Below are 19,648 nucleotides of genomic sequence, written 5' to 3'. Positions count from 1 at the left end.
TTACGGACAGGGCAACAATCAAGAGAACGAATAGCGTAGTCGACCGATGGATGGCTCAGTAGAGCAATGACAAAGCACCGTGAAGCTACCTGCGCCGTCCGAACACCCAACCAATGAATTTTTGTCAGCCATCCTGCGTCGGCCGCCGGCAAGCCGTCCATTACCTGGACCCAACGTATCGATAAGATGGTGACTGGGTTTGGCAGGAACACAGGAAATTTCACATGAAACGGTTTAAAGTTCAGTGGAAACCAAGAACAACCTCAACATCACGAAGGGTTGGCCGGCTTTGCACTTCACAGACAAGATACGGAAACGCAGGCCATACCATAGCAAACAAGTAAAACATTGGTCGGGCAACACAGCCATGCCAGGAGGATAATTAACACGTTTTGTTTTCGGCCTTCCATCCCAATATACAGATGATCTGGCCCTACACAAGTACACGTCACAACCTAAACAGTACATACCCTGGCCTACAGCCTACTCTCTAAACAACAATACCTCGCATCGTCGCTACCTGACCGAAACCTGAAACAGAAAGAAGCAAGGGATTAGAAGATCAACTAACAAAACACGAGTTAATCAACACCGTAGAGGCAAGAGAGCACCAAAAGCTTGAATGTCTAAATCCTGCACAAGAACTTCATTACCATACACTAACGCTACAAACGTTAAATGCCAGTCATAGCCGTATGCCAAACTACAAGTCAAAAGAACAAATGTTTTGACCAAATCCTCTTTTGCATCTACCCACTTGTACTTTGCCTCTAAGCTCAGCCACAAGGTACAAAAGAACAAAAAGCGCCTTTAGCACCAGTCAGTATCATTTTAAATAGCAAAAGTTTTATGAAACTGAAAGGTCTGACTTTGTGGAGGTCAAGTCGCAGTCATTTCAGAACTAGTCCACAAGGTACCTTTCAGGGGTGGCAGAAATTAAGTCTAAGATACTAACTGCTGCACAATACACTACCCGTCCAAAGGAAAGAGTCGGAAAATAGAAACTCAGACGATAAAACACCGCTGATACAACTGCATCAACCACATCTGGATGAGGCATCGTCGTGTGAAATTCCCCAGCAGATTAACCTAAAAGAAAACGTCGCCAGACTAGAGTCTTTGAAATTCACATGCAATAAATTCTCGGCAAGCTCACAAATAAAGCAATCAATGTCTTAGAAGGTCATAACAGATGGCCGCCTCAAATTGAAAGAGCCTTGAATTGCAGTGTCACCCCTAAACACTAATCAGGAAGGAAAGACACTCTCACAGATAAGACGTTCTTGGAAAAATGTCTCACGTAAAAAGTAGCATATAATTTCATATCTGACATGGCTAGTGACTTTTGTCATCGTACTTTGTTTCAGAAAATATGTGCTTGGTAGTTGGTACACAGTTCTCGATAAAAAATGTTATATGCTAGGATATACTAAGTGCACAAACTGTACTTTTGTTACAGTGTGGTGATTTCAGGATCATCCCCATATGATACTATTAAACATCATCAACAGGAGATGATTGATAACAACATCCATGTGATCTTGGTTAACAACATCCATGGGATTGGCCACTGGAACACTAATTTAGAGATTTGAGACACTGTAGGCAGGCTTTACTTATGTGCAGATATAGAGTTGAAAATTACCTATTTGGCTATTCCGCGATAACCTCCTTATGGGCCTTATACGACAAAATAACATTCCATGCAAGGGCTACAAAATTAGCAGCGAGAACCTGCAAAAAAGTGATCAGTGAATTTGGTAAGAACAATACTCAAAGCATCATAAAACTATATAAAGAGATAGAAAATAGCCAAGCTAATTCATTTTCCATGTACTGAACACTTATAGTCAATGACTGTCAAAACATGCAACTTCTTAAAAACCTGTAGCTTCTGTGGGACAAAGTAGAAATTCAGGAACTGAAAGGGTATCCACAATTGCCAATTTGCGATCAACGAAGAGAACCACTCCTGTACATTTTGTAAATATTTTGCATCAGTACAAGACACATACATAATATCATAGAATGATGTTGAGAGTTGATATCCTTTTTACCTGCTTAAGCTTTGGCACTACAAGAGATGGCCTTCCCTCTAAGGTTACCAGTAAGCTCATGAAGACTCCAATAAAAACTGGAGAAAAGATGAACTGCATAGGGAATACAGATTCAAAAACATGTAAAAAAGATACAATAAACATGGAACCGCTCAACAAGTCAAAAGAGGATCTCAAGGATGTATATATTACATTCACTATTATCCTTTACATGGAAGTGAGAAGGAAAGGGTGAAAACCTGGTCAAGTAACAGGCGAGAAATGGCACCTGAAGCCCCACTGACAGTTACTAATTTACTCAAATACAAGTACCTGAATATAGAGACTAATCATCAATCAAACAATACTGGCAGAATACACTGGCTACACTAACTACTGTTGACCACTATTCTGTAGAATAAACAAGACATGATTACCAGATATGCAAGGTTGGCCCAACCAGGACAAGTCCCAATAACGTGAACAGAAATGTTCTCTTCAAGTCCAGCTTTGGCGCTTTATCGATTACAAGCTGGAATAAAACCAAAAGTAGATAAAGGATTGTCAATGAGATGTCTGCGCATTCTGAATTTCACATCAAAACTAAAGACGGGACGGTGCTTGTTGATGACCAGAATCACACAGACATGCATCATACTCACAAAGTTTGGGTTTCCTCTCTACCTTACCCTTCACTTAACTACAAGGTGGACGATTCACCACATCAAGCAATTCAGTAGCACAAATATATGTCATAGCGGCCATTCGTTCGTTTTTCGCATTTGCTCGCATTAAGGCATGCATGAAGATAATTTACAACACAAGACAAAATGGCTGGAGATGCAGCAAAGATCGCAGCAAAATCACGATACTTGCTTAGGGCAACTACAATGGGGCGCTTATTTAGGGGCGCTAGGAAAAAAATCCTGGCCGTTTTGCCTTTTCCCATGCAGTTTCCAGACGGTTTTTCAGCATCGACTCAAAAATAAGAGTCCAGCGCTTGGAAAACAAACGTAAAATACTTCTCCTAGCGCCTGACGCTTATGCAAAGTCTGAGTTTGACTTTTTTAGCGCTTTTGCAGGCGTCGTGCAGTGTACATGCCCTTAGGGAGTCCATTCTTGAATGAATAATAGCCCCGGCTTGCTATTACAACACTACTCTAACTACATAAATGTACTCTTTCTCCCTTATTTTGTCTGTGTAATTTTTCCTGTAAGTCAATCCATTAATATTCAAACTCTTTTTTCCTTTACAAAATTTGCATTGAGTGATCGAGTTCCTGGAGAATTGGCAATGGCGGGGTAAACATTCATTAGTGAGGGCATAACAGATATGGAGATCCAAGCAGAACTGAACAAGATGTCAGGTCTTGGAACCATGGTTCGTCAATCGACCAACTTATCATACAACCCATGCTACATTGCACAATATCAGTGTGAATAATACAAGTCGAACCTGGCAGATGAGGTCCCCGGCCATATTAAGCAGAGCAGAAGTGACCGCCTTAGTGGCCACCGGATGCTTGTCGAGAGACAGAAGATACCTACACACCACATCGCAGCGATTCCAACAAACCAGCATAAGCATGTTACCGACGCATAAGAACCAGCACGGGGAGGAAATGGAGAAGCGGCTCACCAGGCCACGAACTGCAAGCACTTGGCTCTGGCCGCCTCCGCTCCCCCGGTCGCTGCCGCGACGACATAGTTGCAGGGGGATGCCGCGTGGAGCGGCTGGAGCCGTGCGAGGCGGTCACCGCCCTTCCGCGTTTCGACGGCTGCCGGGACGGGAGCGGCGGCGAGGGAGAGGAAGCGGCCCGTCGGGGCGGGCCGCGGGGAGGCGACGGGGCGGGGGGCGAGGAGGAGCGGGAGCGCGGACGCCATCGCCATGGAAGAGGATGAGGAGGAGCTTCGGGTTTTGGGAATCGCGCTAGGGTTCTAGAAAATTCCATGGCACAGCAGTGAAGGAAACAAATCGTGGGCTCATTTGGGCCCGTTTAGGTTGTTGGGGGGAATTTGGGCCCATTTGTTGGCGGCCGGCCCATTTACATGTCTGCTTGACCTAGAAAGCAATGTGGGCGAGAAGGAGCAGAACAGATCCTGCCGACCTGCCACCGTCTCGCCGGCTTTCCCTCTCAGCGGCGGCGGCGGCGGCGGCGACCGGTTGTGGAGGCGGAGATGTCGTACATGCGAGGCGACCTGCTGACCAAGACGCGGAAGCTGGTGAAGGGGCTGGCCAAGCCCGCCCCGGCCTGGCTCAAGGCCATGGAGCAGTCAGTACTCCCTCCCCCCCCGCCTCTCTACTTACGCCATTTCCCGATTGTTCCGTACGTGCGTGTGTGTTCTTGCTGCAGCGGTTTGGTGTTGGTTTGGTGAATTCTGTAGAAATGAGAGATCCAAGCTAGGTGATGGAGGCTTTTTTTTATTCGTATACTGTTGATTAGCTGCTAAACTTTAAAATAGCATCTAGGGTCGGTAGTTGATTTGGTATTGACCATAACATGATCTGTGGGCGGCTGGGCGTGCTGATTTACCCCCTTACGATCCATATGACATTTCCTTTAGCATTTGATTTCTCATGGTTAATCATATGAAGGGGTAGACTCATTGCGATCAGTGGTAGCACCATTTCTTTAGTAGCTATGCTTTATGTCGAAAATATGGTGGAGAACCTAGGTACCAGCGCACCTGATTTCAATAGATTTGAAAAATATTATTTAAATGTTTCAAAAAAAATTTGAAATAATTACCTCGCATACATCTCATCTCAATACTTATCGGGGAAAATTTTCAGAAAAAAATACGGCTGTACGTGACTCATACAAAAAAGTGAAAATGAAGTTTTGTTATACTGTGAATAGTATACGTATAGTCATTATACTATGAACAGTACAGTTTGTTATTTTTGTGTAGGCTACATACTTTCATATTTTAGGTTGAAATTTGACATGCACATACCTACATATGTGCTCCAAACACATGATTTATGCCGAATTTTTTGAATCAATTTTAGTATTTTTTCGGTTTTATTGCTAAAAGCGGGTGCTAGCGCACCCAGGAGCCAAAAATTCGCGTCCTGCTTTATGTTGTCTTTTCAATCAGACGAGTATGTTGCCCACAGTTCCTTTTCACTGTGTGTGACAGATTTGCTTACAGTTTATAGTGAAGCTTCAAATTTCACACCAATGTTAAAACTGTTAATTCTTACTTCAGTTATGCTCGACATGAATATCCCGCATTTTGCACGTTAATCATCAGGTGTGAGTTTCTTGTTGGAAACAGAATAAACCTTTTCACCTGGCATATTTGTGGACTGACTAAACTATGCCGCACGATATGTGATATTTATCGATGAGCTCAGTTCAATAGTTACGTGAACAGATTTCCTTGATTTGCTCGTTTTCTTACGTCATGGCAACCGTATCATCCGAGGAAGGCAAATGTACATGTGGCTAAAGGTTTCTTGTATCAATTTTGCCTCATTGGGTTCAGTTGCTCTTGGCTGTAATTTGAATATTTATGAACTGAGGGTGTTGGCCCTATACTTCTATCTATTAATTATCTTTCTGTTTTACTCATGTTGCTTGCTGACTTCTTGAAACAAGTCTTGCTGTCATATTAGGATACCTTTAATCACATTCCCTCGTGCTTTATTCATGTTCCTTGCTAGCTTGAAACATATGTTTCTTTCTGATTAGGGCACCTCCAGTCGTATTCCCTCGCACTGATGGGGAGATCAAGAAGATAGAATTGCCAGAGGACGTTTATGTGAAGAAGTTCTTCAGAAAGCATCCAGATTCACTCTACCATGATGCAGTCAAGTAATTTTCTTTTGTTCTCTTATAAATATCTGCACAAATGGCTGTACAGTATTCAAGTTTTGTAGGACTCCAGATTAGAGGATGTGCATGTGTTTGTCTTTTTTCCCTTTAAAAAAATCTTTTTGCGAGGCTAATGGAGAATCCTTTCACATTTGACATGGTTGTCTCAGACTCGATTCTGCCCCCCTTATTTTGCCTTTGAACTGATTACTACAATTGCTTAATGGAGGCACTAGTGAATGAAAGCTTTTATTTGAAGGAGATACAGTTGTACATGTACAGTCTAGCAACTCTTTTTCCTCACTGATGACAGTGTAAACATTTCCCTCTGTTTCACTCCCAAATACATTTTTGTCCCTGTCTTTTCATTATAACATAATTTGATTTCTGTCATATCATACACAAAATTCAAGAGCTAGCCGAATTCTTTCAGGATAAGCGGGTTTGCTCCACCACCAGCAAGAGTTTTTGCTTGGCGTGTCTTAGAGTTGAAAGAGCAGGGAGTCAATGAAGAAGATGCAATGGCTGTAGCAGATGTAAGTCTCCTCTCTAATATATATCCTTTGTTTCTCATATGGAATACCCTTTCGGCAATCCATTTCTTGGTTCTGCTCTGTCCAACTTTCATGGTGTATAGTTGCAACTCTTTGCATGACCATCATGTTTTTTGCAGATGGAATATGGAGCAGAGAAGAAAGCAAAGAAGCAAGCATACAAGGAACTGAAACAAATTGCACGAAGGGAAGGAAAGGCTCCACCTCCAAATCCATATCCAAGTGCTATCAAGGAAATACAGGCAGAGGAAAAGAAGTATGTTAAGGACCGTTTCTATAACCCCAAGGTACTTGAGATCGTGAATAAGATGAAATTGGACAGACAGATGTTTCTCCAAGATAGAGCATCAGCATCAGGTGATGGACAATAACTGGTTGTATGGAATAGCCAACTAGTTGATGTTGCTTGTGAAATCAACCAACTGATATTTAAACTTCCTTGTACTGATTTGTCTTGTAAAAATAAGTGCACGTTCAGAAGTTAGTGAACAAAAAATAACTCGTAATGGTTAGAAACATGTTTTTTGAGATAGAGCATTATTTCTGTCATAGTTTTTTCATTATTTTCTTCAAAGCCACCAAATTTCATCTCCTATATTTGCTTAGCCGTAATGCTTTGTAAAGTTTTTTTGCAACATTCTGCCTCTTTTGATCAAATTAGAAATAACATTGTGACATATTCGCAAGATGGTACTGTCTTCTCTTTTTTTCCATTATTTGTTCATGTAATATCCATCCGTCCCTGTGATGAACATTTTAGTAATCTAAGCACTCATTCAATTGGTGCTCCCTCTTTAGTACTCTGCTTTGAGGTTGAAGGAACCAATGTTTCGAGGTGCACTGTTGAGATATGGCATTCTGAGGGACATGGTGGAAACTGGCCTTCTTTTTGTTGCTCGCCTTCTCTTTTAGCACTCTTATTCTGATTTCCTTTCGAAAATTAGTATGTCTTATTTGTTTGAAGTTGTAATTTACTTGTCTCTCTGCCAAGATTACAATGAAGAATAAGCTATTTACCGAGCAGAAAAATAAGTAATGGTTCAAATTGAGTTTTGCTGGGTACAACAGTATTTCTTTGTCATAACTCTTCTCATTATTTTCTTCATTGTTGTTGAGTTTAATCTCTCATATTCCTGTATATCATTAGTACTCTATGGTGGTTTTCCTAGGATGTTGCTAATCTTTAACAAACCAGAGATCATATTAAGTTGATTGTAACATCCTTGTTCTCCACTTCTGTAACCTTAATTTTCCATCTGTTCCTGTGATGAACATTTTAGTAATCCGAGCATTCATTCAATTGGTGCTCCCTCTCAGACATCTGTGAGGTTGAAGGAACCAATGTTTCCATATGCACTGTTGATATATGGCATTCTGAGTGACATGATGAAGACTGCCCTTGTCTGTTGGTTACACTTCTTGTGTGCAGGTAGCACCTTTTTCATATGTTTTTTTCTTTTTCTTTTTTTTACAAAAGTATTATACCGACTGGTTTCTTCTGGTGCTGCAATATCATAGGCACCTTGAGACTTGATGTATCCGACAAGGTAGTGTAATGAAATTATACAATTCGGTTGTCGTTAGTCCATATGATGTATCTCTGTGCTAACGGCAATTGATCCAATAAAGAATACCTGAATTCCTATGTTAAAGCTGGTCTGAGATTAGCCAAAAGAACAGTACTCCATCCGGCCTGAGACAGCTCAGGAGTACACTTGTATGGTTGCACCAATTAATTTGGGTTAGACGAGTAGTAAAAAAAGGCTGTATAAAGCAAGATGATCGTACATTTCGCCTTGTTAGGCCCTGTTGCCAAGACCATATGATTCCCTACCTGTGGGAATTAGAAGGTTTCTGATAAAATTGGCGTGTTGTAAACACATGTGACTAAAGATAAACTAGTCCATTTGAATTGTTCATAAATATAAATTCTGTAACATTCACGGAATGATACCTCCAGCCAATTCCTGGGCTAGAGATTTCTGCAAGCAAGTTCCATTAAAACCTCCTTCCGTCACCTTCAGGCCCTGCTTGCGCTTCCTGTATTTGGAAATCAAAATGCACCTCTAAACTGAGCAGGTGTTTCCCTGGCTCCTTAACGGTAGGCTCAACACTATGGAGATGCTGCTAAGGCGCAACATTCGGATCAACGAGGAACCAGACTATATACTATATTCACTGTAAAAAAAAGACTATACTATATTTGCGTGCACCGCAGTTGAGACGGAAACATGCAATCATCTCTCTTCTCCTTCGCTTCCACTACTTTTACCTCAACGCTACTAGGTAAGAGCATCTCCAGTAGTCACCCGAGAAGGGCTCGGGACGCCTTTTTTCATTTGGATGGACGAAAATGGCTCAGTCACACCCTCGGATCCTCGTTTTCGTTCGGATTTGGGCTTTCATTCATCCGGGGAGCCCAGGTCATCCCCGCACCCCGGGGACTCTGGACGAAACGAAAGCGCGGGAAACGGCGAGAAACTTCCCGCGCAGCTGGTGGCCCCGACTTGTCGGCCAGAAAGTTCGATCGTCGTCCTAATCGCATCGTCTTCCGCGCGTTGTAAAAGCCTGCCGCCGGTCAGTCTTCGCCAGACGCGTAGCTTCCACGCGGCGAGTTAATGTCGTCGTCTCGGATTCACGTGTGTCGCCCTCTATTTATCGCCGAAGTACCACGTCTGGCGCATTCACCACGTTGTCTCCGTGTTCTCACACCCCAATCTTCCCCAATCTCATCGAGCGAGAGCGCGGCGATCATCAATGGCGAACGACGGCGCAGCGAACAATGGATTCGGCTGCCGCTCTCTCCACCAATGTGAGGGATGGCTCCTGCACGTGGCGGGCTACCCTGCGCCGCCGGACTTCCGCGCGCCCGGAGGATGGTGACTCAGCGCTGGCGCTGTCCCAATCCCGCCTCCGCCGATGGGTCGCGCCGCCCTGGAGGCGGAGATCGATGCGGTGCTCGTCACTGAGTGACGAGCAGCGCGCGGAGGAGCGCTTCTTCCCCGACAATTACGAGGCGTGGACACACTTCTTCCGGCAGAGGTACGAACGCGAGCTCGCCCAGTACAACGGGCCTCCTCCTCCTCCCGCTACGAACAACGCTGCCGGTCACCGCCGCTGGTGGAGCGCGCCTGGCCATACCCTCGAGAATGTGCTCGCGCACATCAAGGGTGGAAACTCCCCCGTTCTGGGGATGCCGCTGCCGGTGGCGGCTACCGTGTCACGCCGACACGGTAGCTCCTGGACGCCGAGGAGGATGGCGCTGTCCTCCTCGTCTGGGTCGAGGTCGGCGTCCAGGTCCGGCGGATCGGCTCCTCCGCCGTCGACACCCGCCTTCGTCAAGAAGGAGCCGGCGTCTCCACCGCCGACCAAAGTGCGCAGCAGTGGCACCCTCGTCATCCGCGACCATCCTTCCTCTCCCTCGCGCGACCGCAAGAGGAAGTCGTCGAAGAAGGAGGCTGCCACCGCGAACCAGCTCGCCGAGGAGGAGGCCAAGCGTGCCGAGGACGCCGCGGTGGCAGAGGCAATCGCCAGGTCGCTCAACAAACTGGTCCCTGCCGATAACGCGCTCCCCATCGACGCCGCGCTCAATTGGTCTAGGCGGGACTAGGAGCGGCAGGAGGCGGAGCAGCAGCGTCGCCTGCTGGACCTGGCTGCCGCGCGGCAACGCGTCGTCCGCGCCGCCGCAACGAACGTCGCGGCCAGGCCCGTGCCGCTGATCAAGCTCGAGGAGAGCAGCGACGACGAGCTCTACCGGCCAACACCGCCAGGCGCCGCCACCCGAGAACGCCGGCAACTCGAGCGACGACGACGATGGCGGCAACTACACGACCATCTACCGCCATTTCAGCATGTAGAAGGTCGTTATTCATTTTAGTTTATGTTTCTATCTAGCCGAATTCAAATATATGTACGAATTCAGCTTATATATGTACAAACTCGCCTATATATATTAAATATCTTTAAATTTCGCTTATGTTTGAACGAATTTCACCTTATTTTGTCTGAATTCGTCATTTTTTGTCAAAACTTTTCATCCATAGGAAAATGGACCTCCCCAGGTCCAAAAAAAAAAAAATACATCCATCCGGCACTATTTGGATTTCGGCCTGGGAGACCCAACGGCTGGAAATGCTCTAAATCGTGCATCGATTAAATCAGACTTGAGGTAGTAGATCTCAATGTCCATGAATTAATCAGACTCGAGGTAGTAGATCTCAATGTCCATGAATCAAAGTTGATGTTCAAACATGCGTTTCTGAATCAAGCGACAGTGTGTATACATCTGGAAGCAAAGTGCCAAAAATTTCAACACTGCAACTGCAAGCCCTAGCATAGATTGTTAATCAGTTCTCTTCAAGAGAGATTTTCTTCTCTCCTTTAGGATAGAAAATAGGAGCTATCAGTGCCTGTGTTGCCTACCCTCAGTGTATACTCTTCATCATACCTTGTAAATACTTCCACTATTAGCAAATAATTTTTACAGTTTTCAGATTAACAAGACAAGTGACAGTACGGCCTGTAAAAACCTGATGAAAATTTCATTCAACACTGATGTTTCTGAAACGATTCTAATGTGTAGTCCAGAATACTTCTAAGGCCAAAACAACTTCACCACAATTCCACAACTTCACATACTGACTGACTTCTAAAGGATGATTATACTATACCCAAACCTTGTAAAACATCTACTGACTACAAACGTATCAGAGACCGAAAAATATGACGATAATGTGTGTAACCTATAAGAACAATGCCGATTGTCGAGTTCTTAGGTGGGGTAAGGTTCAGCTGTTGTAGTAACCTCTATCAAGAACAATGCCAGAGTTTCTTCTTCCGTTGTATTTGTGTCACCAGAAACCTCAAGGGGAAAAATATATGCGCGCCCTGCAGTTGCAGATCGCAAAAATCATTTCTCACTACCATCCTTCTCTTCCGAAGCTCCATTGTGCCTCTCAGACCTCACTGGGAGAACGCTCCGACGCTCCTTGCCCCCAGGTTTCGCCGATGCGTTTCCATACCACATCATTCCAAGAACAGCAAGAAGCATCCCGAGGACAACATGAAGGTTAAGGCCCTCCTTGCCAAAGAAGAGAAACCCGAGGAACAAGACCAGCACAGTCTTCATGTGGCCTAGGACTTGAAAAGATACAGCAGAGAACCGGCCGATGCAGATGAATTGGCTCAGATTGACGCCGATGGCAATGAAGCATGAGAGTACGAGGAAGAACTGCAGAGTGACAAAAAAAACAATGGTAAGATGGATGACAAAATAAACTAAGTTGAATCATGATGAGCTAAGGAAAACAGTAAAACCCAAAATTATAGCCAAGCAGAACAAAACTATGCAGCATTAACGGGCCACAGATCACACACATAAAGGGAAGCTGCAGTTGTCTAAATTTACTGCTAACAGAGGCTAGTCAGGAGTGGAAATTAAATTCCGTTTTTTTTCTCAAATATGCAATACAATGAAGCAGCTTAAAAAAGTTCTCCACAATATAAATGCTCCATAAAGTGATCCAATATCATGCACAGTACTGCAAAATGTCAATCTGCTAAAAAGCTGGCTAATCACCACTTTATCTCTAAGCAAACAAAACAAGCTAGGTCAATTGCTTATCGAGAAGTTGCTACACAGATCACAGCACGATCAGGGACATGAAAAACTACCGTAAGACTGACTTCTTACCAGAGAAAGCGATGTGAAATTGAAGTGATCCACCCTTTTGCCAGTCAGCAAATAATCCACAAAGGGCCCCACTAACAGGAGAGAACCTGCTTGGGCTGGAGCAGTATGGCCCAGGAGATTGAATGAGTTCAGAGAGTACTTCCGTTGGAGGTAATGAACATACTGCAACAAATGAAAAGAAAATTATATAGTTAAAATTGTGAACCCTTCCTAATATATGATGACAGGACCACAGTCCACAGGTACAGGTAATAACAGAAGGGCAGCAATCGCGATCAAATAACAGATGTAGCCATGAGATTAAAGAACAGAACACATTGCATACTTGGAAATTGGAGCAACAATGTCTATAAACAAAAAAATGCATTGCATAGAGATTGTTCGCTTCTTATTCGATCATTGTGCAAGTCCTCTAATAGATAAACATGTAAAACCGGCATCATGATTTCTTTCCATGTTCAACAAAGGGGAGGGGGGAGCCCTTGTGTAATGCCAATTATTCATAACCTTGCAGGTACAGGGAATGACCAGTAGCTACTTTGTGCACCATGTAATAACAATTGTGTTTCAAGAAAAGGTTTGTGGATACCCGAAAATTACAGCAGGATTCTTATTTACTACCAGAAGTCCAGAATATATATAAATAACCATACAACATAGGTATTTCAACTTACATATTGTTGGAAAGCTGTGCTCCAAACAGCTATGACAGCTGCAAGCATGCCCTTTGCATTCACACTGACATCAGTAACTGTGCAAACTGCAACGCCTACGAGTACAACCATTATGCTCAGCTTTGTGTCCCTTGAATAATGTACACGATCAAAGACAACCTCCAGAAGACATGACGCAGGTATCATGCACAGCTTTGCTATCTGAACAAGAGAAAAGGATTACTTAAGAGTTAACAATTTAAAGCTCTTAAGAGTTAAAAATTTAAAGCCACATAACTTAGCTAATTGAAACTTCACTAACCTGATAAAACCCCACAGAGTTCCACATCAAGCTCACATTCATGCCAACGATCGACAAGTTTGAGAAGATGACAAACTTAATCAGATCTGGAAGTGGTAAGTGAGAGGGCTGGCTCAGGCCTAACCAGCGGAATACGATAGTCATCAAGGTGGTTGTCACAAAATGAAGGCCAGTTAATGTTGTGGCTGCACGAGGTAAATCATAATCAGTGACACAGCAGGAAATATATCAGAGTTCTAACATATGTGCAGTTTGGCAGTATAATAATAAATCATTTTGGCAGGCTTAATTGGCTTGCCAAAATTTCTTATAAAAGGGAACATATGGAGTATTAGATTAGCATGCTTCTCATGTTAAACAGGCACATCTCAAGCTTATGCTGAGCAGGTCAGTATAACAGGTAGAATGGGGTGGATTTCAGCTTCAGCGGACATTTTGATTGCCTAAGAGCAAAATCCTTACACATTGTACTAACTCTTTCAGACCACTATAGAAGTAAATCAAGTGAAATAGTTTTGGTATGAGTTGGTGAAATATTGACATGCTCTTATGATTAAACATTTATTAACAAAAGAGCATCTAAAATTCACATCGATGGAATTTGCAGTAGAATTCTGGAAATTCTAAAAGTTTAAATAAGATAAGCTATCCTAATGTACACTAGAATCAAGAGAGTAATACTGATGCACATTTCAGAACAAGAAATAATAAGCCTATTATAGTCAACTTGAGGCCTGCCAGAAATGAAACGATACAGATCAAAATGCCTAATGACGTAATAATACTCACTGCCCACAAACTAAAGGAGAATATGTCACAAACATGAAGCAGGGATGTACGTATTTGACCACAGAATTCTTCAGTAAAGCACAAACGTACCGAAACTGAATCCATGTGTAGCCATTAGTGCTTTGTTGACCATGATGATCCCAACAGATGAGGTGATATTGAAACTCCATGCTGCCAAGTCCAGGACAGCCTTCTTGTCGGATTTCCTTGGCGAACCCATCCCTGCACTTCCACAAGTTCAACTCGATACTCGGGGAGCTACAGTCTTTGGAGCAACAACGCCATCCACCGGGAGTCCAAGATTTAACTGCAGGAACTGAAGCAGTTTCAGATGGTTAGACAGTGGCCAAAGCATGCATCAAATGTATCAAGAGCAGTTCCCCGGTTAAGCAGGAATGTTATAAAAACAGCATGCACTACTACCATTTACCAGAACCCTACTGCTTGTGAACGCAAATAGCAGTATAGTATGATACGCGAACCCTACTGTTTCTTCCAGCCCCGCTGGAAACAAGCCTGCTCATGTTCATACGCAGCTACTCATGAGAACCGAATGCTCTTCCTCCACGGGATCCCAACCAGAAACGCAGCTCTACCCCCAAATCCCTCTGCTAGATACTGTTAACACTTGGTGACGCGAGAACCCTACTGCTCCGGAACGCTCTGCTAAAAAACAACCGTGCTCGTAGTCGTAGTCCGCGGTGCTCCTCCATGGAACCCAACCACGAACTACTCCAAAAACCGCAACTCCACACACCCAAATCCATCAACCCGCCCGCGAATCCCAACTCCCAAATCGCAGTTGCTCGCGCCTAAACCCGCACCAGATCGCGCCGGCAACAAACAAAAAACGCAGCAGAAAGGGAGAGGGGGAGGGCAGAATCCTTACTGGAGCGGCGCGGAGGCCGATCCCGCCGCCGGAAATGGCAGATCTCCCGGCGCTCCGATCTGAGATTCGGGGTGGGCGCGGTGGCGGTGTCGCCGGGTGGAGGGCGTGTTGTTCTGTGTGAGTGTTCGGTTTTTTTCCTTCCGCTCTGCAGCCCTTTTTTTATTTTTTATTTTTTTTCTGCAAGTCGCAACAACCTTGTCCAGTGCGACGAGATCTGCCAGCCCTCTATTTATAAGCCACCGAGCGAGCACATTTTTGCGAGCCAAAAAAAGTAATTCGTGCTAATCTCAGGGTTTTTATTGATAGATTCTCCTCGATTGAACCGCCGTGGCTTTGTTTTCGTGAAGGTGACAAGGGATACATGAGGAAGGAAATGAACTAGGTGTGAGGAAAATGGCAAAGCATCAAACAAATGTTGTGAGGAAGCTCGTACCATCGTTATCTCTTCTCTGCCAATCATTTTCTCTGCTATGTCCAAGCTTTTGGTGGTGGTACTCCTTTGTTGAAACCAAATTTGTTTTGTAATAGCATTGGAGTAAGTTCCATCCCAATAGCATCTTGATCAAGGTAATCGATTTAAGGATTAGCTGGAAATAAAAGGAAAGGGTGACCAACCCGTCAGGCCGGCTTGTTGGCTCGAGTTGGTAATACTGGTGATGATGCCGAGCTAATCTTTAAAGTTGGGCGGCCTTAAACATCATATATTGTTTGAATTTTGGTAAGAGACACTTTGACTTTAGGAATCTAAAAATGTAAAAAAAAGTAAGAATATGAAAACTATCGTTTTATGGTGTCATGCCAAATTTAATCTTGTGGGCTTTAGATTTACACCAAAGTTTGCATGTTTATACAATAAAAAAATCATAGGGTTGTTTTTAGTCATCTTGGTGAGTATGATACATTTGCAAAGGTACCACATACATATTTCAATTCCGAGATGTACCTTTCTTTTCCAATTTTTTGTTGTTATTATCCGGCCACATCTAAATGTACACATGCTTCATACATTTAATTCGCTTACAATTGTCATTCTCATGTTTCCAACGGAACAAGTCATTTCCTTGCGATAATTAGACAAACGTCAACAATCCTTGAAGGGCATTCCGTGTCACAAGCCGATGCCCGACTATTTCTCATCTAAATGTTACATTAGGCGGGAAAATTTTCATGACATTAGCAATAGTATCGCATTTGTGATGGGCGTATGGCATAGAGTTGGATATTGATTTCGAAGGGTGGTAAATCTTTTATTATAGCTAGGCCCCCAAACTATCCCACACCCTCACAAGTATAGAGTGATGCTATGGACATGAGAACCTTCTCCAGGAACGAAGATTGGAGTTGTCTACCCCAGCCCTATCAGTAATGTGAAGGGCTCATCGGGAGTAGACACATGTTTCGGATGGGCCCTCTTTTAACAACAGACATTCAAATCGATATGTCATAGTCGGCAGTATTTTCTCATTGGTAACAATTTTCTAGGTTACATCGTTTACAATGTGCATTTTTCCTTCTTCAAATACAATTATTTAACATATGGTTCATATATTCGCAACACAAGAACTAAAATCTACAGCATATTTTATTGATAACATAGACCAATGTCATCATTTAATTCATAAGATGGATTTAATTTATATTATATTGTCATCAACTAGATAGCGTCATGTCGGATAACAATAGTATCTCATTAAACCTACTCTAAACTCTATAATTCAAAGAAAATGTCGCATCACCTTAGCAAAAGGGTGGAAAGAATTGACGATGTTTTCCCGATACCCCCTTTTGACGATTCCCCTCCCATTCAATCTTGTCTCAACTCAGCTTCCTGAGGGAACGATATCGACATTGAGGGAGATGATATACTCGAACATCCAACACCACGAATCCTCTCGACCCTATCGTCAACCAAAAATTCACAATAGTAAATAGGTATGCTTAATTATACACAAACTGAATTTAGAAAAAGTGAACAAATAATGCACCTAGGACTAGAGGTGGTCGGGTGGAGGAACATGAGCAGCCGACCAACGTATTGACAATTAGATATTGTTTCTTTAGCTCCATCATGAGAGTCTTGACAACATTTCTTGCCGCTAGAAAGGTGCTTTACTACAGATTTTTGTGTGTGATGCCACCAAAAGTAATCTAATATATGTTGTCACCGATATGACATTTTGGTCACACTGCCCAAGAGGGGAGGAGAACAAGGAAGCGTTTTTCGTGCCCTAGCACGACAGACACGCTCTCTCACGCCAGAACAAGAGGTGAGAGAGATATCTACATCCCCATGAGTACACCGCCGAGTGTGGGTTTTCTCGAGGGTTACAAAGCAATATAATGCCATGGAACCATCTATAACGACCAATTATGTGTCTTTGCATAGAGACCAACATTCGAAATGAAGTGTTTAAAATGTCCGTTGGAAATATATTGAGAACGAGTAATTTAGAATATTTGTGGCCAATTGGTTTGTCAGTAGTGAGCCATTTCTTCTAGACCTTGTCGACCACACACAATGTTGTGGGTATACTTTATGGTATATCAACGAAGTGGTCTAGATCCGGCAAGCCCGGGTGGTCCACAGATGGTGATGGTGGCATATAGCCCATCGGGCGGTCCAGTTGTTGTTGATAGAAGATGGAAGAAGTCCAGCCCAGAAACAGGAGCCGGATCTCAACCGATCTTGAAGGAAGTTGGATCTGTGACGGCCCATGAAGTATCTGGATCCAATACGACGCATAAGGGGAGGTGGATCCTTGACGTACACGGCAATGTACTATTCCGTAGTTAGGCAACTTGTATTCCGGCTAGGACTCTCCTTGTAAACCCTAGATCTGTGCGCCTTTATAAGCCGGATCCCGGGAGCCCTAGAGGCACAACCCCAACTCATTGTAACAACGCGAAAACTCTCAGATAATTCCAGACAAGCAGCAGTAGGCCCTGTCATCGTGCAGGTGTTCCGAATCTAGGTAAATCGCGTACCACCGTCCCGAGGACACTCCGCCCGATGGCCCCTACTTCTTCTTCCCTCCATGAGGATCCCTCCTCTGGAGTACCGTCGAATAGGCAACGATAGTTGGCGCCCACCGTGGGGCCAGCGGCGTCTGGAGGCCGGAACCGGGAGGGTTCCGCCATGGGAAGCTACGATGAATCCATCGCTGTGGGGCGTGTCCTTTACGCTGGGAATTTTCCGATCGTCCCTCAGGACGAGTGCTGGATTCCGGCTAAGACCGACCCCATCAAGCTCTCCATCGTCCCAATCGGCGGCATTCACATCTTCATCGGTGAGACCGTCGATTCCAACGGAAACACCCTGGTAAGTCACGCTGACGCGACCACCGCTGAGCTAGACGCAGTCGCGAAGATCCGATCTGAGACGCAGGAACTTCCTAAGGAAGATTTCGTCTTAGATCTGGAAATTTCAAAACCCACCCAATCCGCCCCTGAGCAGGAAATTATGGTGGAAGACCAATGCAGATCCGCCTGGGTCTCCCAGGTGTTAGAGAAGCAAAGGTGCCACTTTGTGCACTTCCTCGCACATACCGCAGGGACCGCCCCTCCTCAGGAAGGAGCAGGACCCATGCAGGTTGAGGCTACCGGAGACAGCGATGCCCCGGATCAGCAAGAGGCTGCCGGAGACAGCGACGTTTCGGATCAGCAAGAGAATGCTGGAGATAAAGAGGAATCAATCTTGGGCAACCTAAGCCCAACCTCAGACGATGCTACCACCTTAGACACGGAAGAGTACAATCGCCTCACGAAGGAGCTGGAAGGTGACGAGGAAGCTAAAGCAGAATCCGCTCCGCCTAAGCAGGTCGTCGCAACCATAACTGGGCTGGAGCAAGAAACTGACGAAGAAGCAACTCCGACCGACGTAGGACTCCTAGGCCCATCCAACTCGGAGACTCCGCCCTTGTGCCGGATTCCGGAGAAGGACATATCTCCGGGCACAAGGAAAACATGTCCGCAGAAGAGCTCGTCGAACAGGCAGGCCGGGACGCTATTGTGCACTCGGAAATCCTCAACAAACCAATAACTCCTGATGACGCCGCAGATCCTGAAGCTCTAGAAGCAAAAAAGAAAGGAAATGCTGTCCACTGCCAAAGTATTTGCCAACATTGCAGCAGCAATGCTGGAGGAAAGGCAAGAGGCAGAAGAAGTGATGGAAAGTTTCCTCAAAAGAGCGCGTGAAGTTGTAGAATACTTGGAAGAAGCCAAGAAACTCTGAGCACGATGGGAAACCATCATAGAGGATGCTGGCAAAGAGGCAGACAGGATCCGTCGGGAAGCCATCGGCCCCCGCAAGATCAAATTTGCAACCCCCACAAACCAGCAACCGCTCGCAACTCCAAAGGACAATATGAAGAAAGCTGCGAAGATCCTGGCCAAAAAAGATGAGGAATCGACATCGCTCACCTCCGCACGCTTGTGGATTCAGCAATGAAGCAACAGAGCAAAGCAGACACTTCGTGCAGATTGGAATCCAGCCCGGATCTATGTGTATCCACCGCGCAGAAGGACGCCTCCGGAAGACAACATTGTGACGATGAATCGCGCACCAGATCCACGGAGCGCAGAAGGAAAACCAGAGAACATCCAAATCCGATCCCCGTACCCTCGAAAACACCTCCGGCGGACCCAAGGAAGGGAAAGGATCCGATGTACACTGGTAGGGACAAGTACCGGAACCTGTCACCTCCGCTGCAGAACCCGCATCCTCCTCCGCCTCCTCGCCGCCGTAGTCCAGTCGGAAACACCAGACCCCATGGGCTTGGTGGAATCAATATCCGCGACAACGTGGCTCCTCAGAGGAATCGGAACACGGAGCGTACGCAGGAACCTCGTCGGACTCCGAACGAAGAACGTGAGCCTGAGCCCCGCAGAAGCCG

General features: G+C 44.8%; 3 protein-coding genes and 1 non-coding gene across 6 annotated transcripts; 2 read left to right on the top strand and 2 right to left on the bottom strand.

The window, feature by feature from the left end:
• Window positions 1–308: 308 nt before the first annotated feature.
• On the bottom strand, window positions 309–3,983 carry LOC127299974 (protein SYM1). Of its 2 annotated transcripts, none has more exons than XM_051330038.2 (8): window positions 3,676–3,983; window positions 3,493–3,580; window positions 2,474–2,568; window positions 2,297–2,369; window positions 2,058–2,150; window positions 1,886–1,972; window positions 1,646–1,734; window positions 309–531 (listed from the first exon to the last, which is right to left on the bottom strand). In XM_051330038.2, the coding sequence occupies exons 1-7, from the start codon at window positions 3,924–3,926 to the stop codon at window positions 1,654–1,656; spliced, it is 768 nt and encodes a 255-aa protein (XP_051185998.1). In that variant the 5' UTR covers window positions 3,927–3,983; the 3' UTR covers window positions 309–531; window positions 1,646–1,653. The 2 variants fall into 2 exon arrangements, with proteins under 2 accessions (XP_051185998.1, XP_051186000.1); XM_051330040.2 differs by lacking the exon at window positions 309–531 and adding an exon at window positions 1,546–1,570.
• Window positions 3,984–4,124: 141 nt separating this feature from the next.
• On the top strand, window positions 4,125–6,960 carry LOC127299973 (uncharacterized). The gene is made up of 4 exons (XM_051330037.1): window positions 4,125–4,309; window positions 5,735–5,857; window positions 6,291–6,393; window positions 6,531–6,960. The coding sequence occupies exons 1-4, from the start codon at window positions 4,215–4,217 to the stop codon at window positions 6,780–6,782; spliced, it is 573 nt and encodes a 190-aa protein (XP_051185997.1). The 5' UTR covers window positions 4,125–4,214; the 3' UTR covers window positions 6,783–6,960.
• Window positions 6,961–7,150: 190 nt separating this feature from the next.
• On the top strand, window positions 7,151–7,278 carry LOC127304957 (small nucleolar RNA snoR130). Its single transcript, XR_007853618.1, has one exon. It is a non-coding gene; the product is annotated as a small nucleolar RNA snoR130 (small nucleolar RNA).
• Window positions 7,279–10,931: 3,653 nt separating this feature from the next.
• LOC127299972 (UDP-rhamnose/UDP-galactose transporter 5) lies at window positions 10,932–14,943 on the bottom strand. Of its 2 annotated transcripts, none has more exons than XM_051330035.2 (6): window positions 14,757–14,943; window positions 13,958–14,183; window positions 13,079–13,263; window positions 12,778–12,978; window positions 12,104–12,265; window positions 10,932–11,641 (listed from the first exon to the last, which is right to left on the bottom strand). In XM_051330035.2, the coding sequence occupies exons 2-6, from the start codon at window positions 14,085–14,087 to the stop codon at window positions 11,321–11,323; spliced, it is 999 nt and encodes a 332-aa protein (XP_051185995.1). In that variant the 5' UTR covers window positions 14,088–14,183; window positions 14,757–14,943; the 3' UTR covers window positions 10,932–11,320. The 2 variants fall into 2 exon arrangements, with proteins under 2 accessions (XP_051185995.1, XP_051185996.1); XM_051330036.2 differs by having other exon boundaries at window positions 13,958–14,174.
• Between the last annotated feature and the right edge of the window lie 4,705 nt (window positions 14,944–19,648).

Source organism: Lolium perenne, chromosome 5 (genome assembly GCF_019359855.2).
Source record: "Lolium perenne isolate Kyuss_39 chromosome 5, Kyuss_2.0, whole genome shotgun sequence".
Taxonomy (NCBI): domain Eukaryota; kingdom Viridiplantae; phylum Streptophyta; class Magnoliopsida; order Poales; family Poaceae; genus Lolium; species Lolium perenne.
Note: the sequence above shows the minus strand (reverse complement) of the source record. Positions and strands in the feature narration are given on the sequence as shown.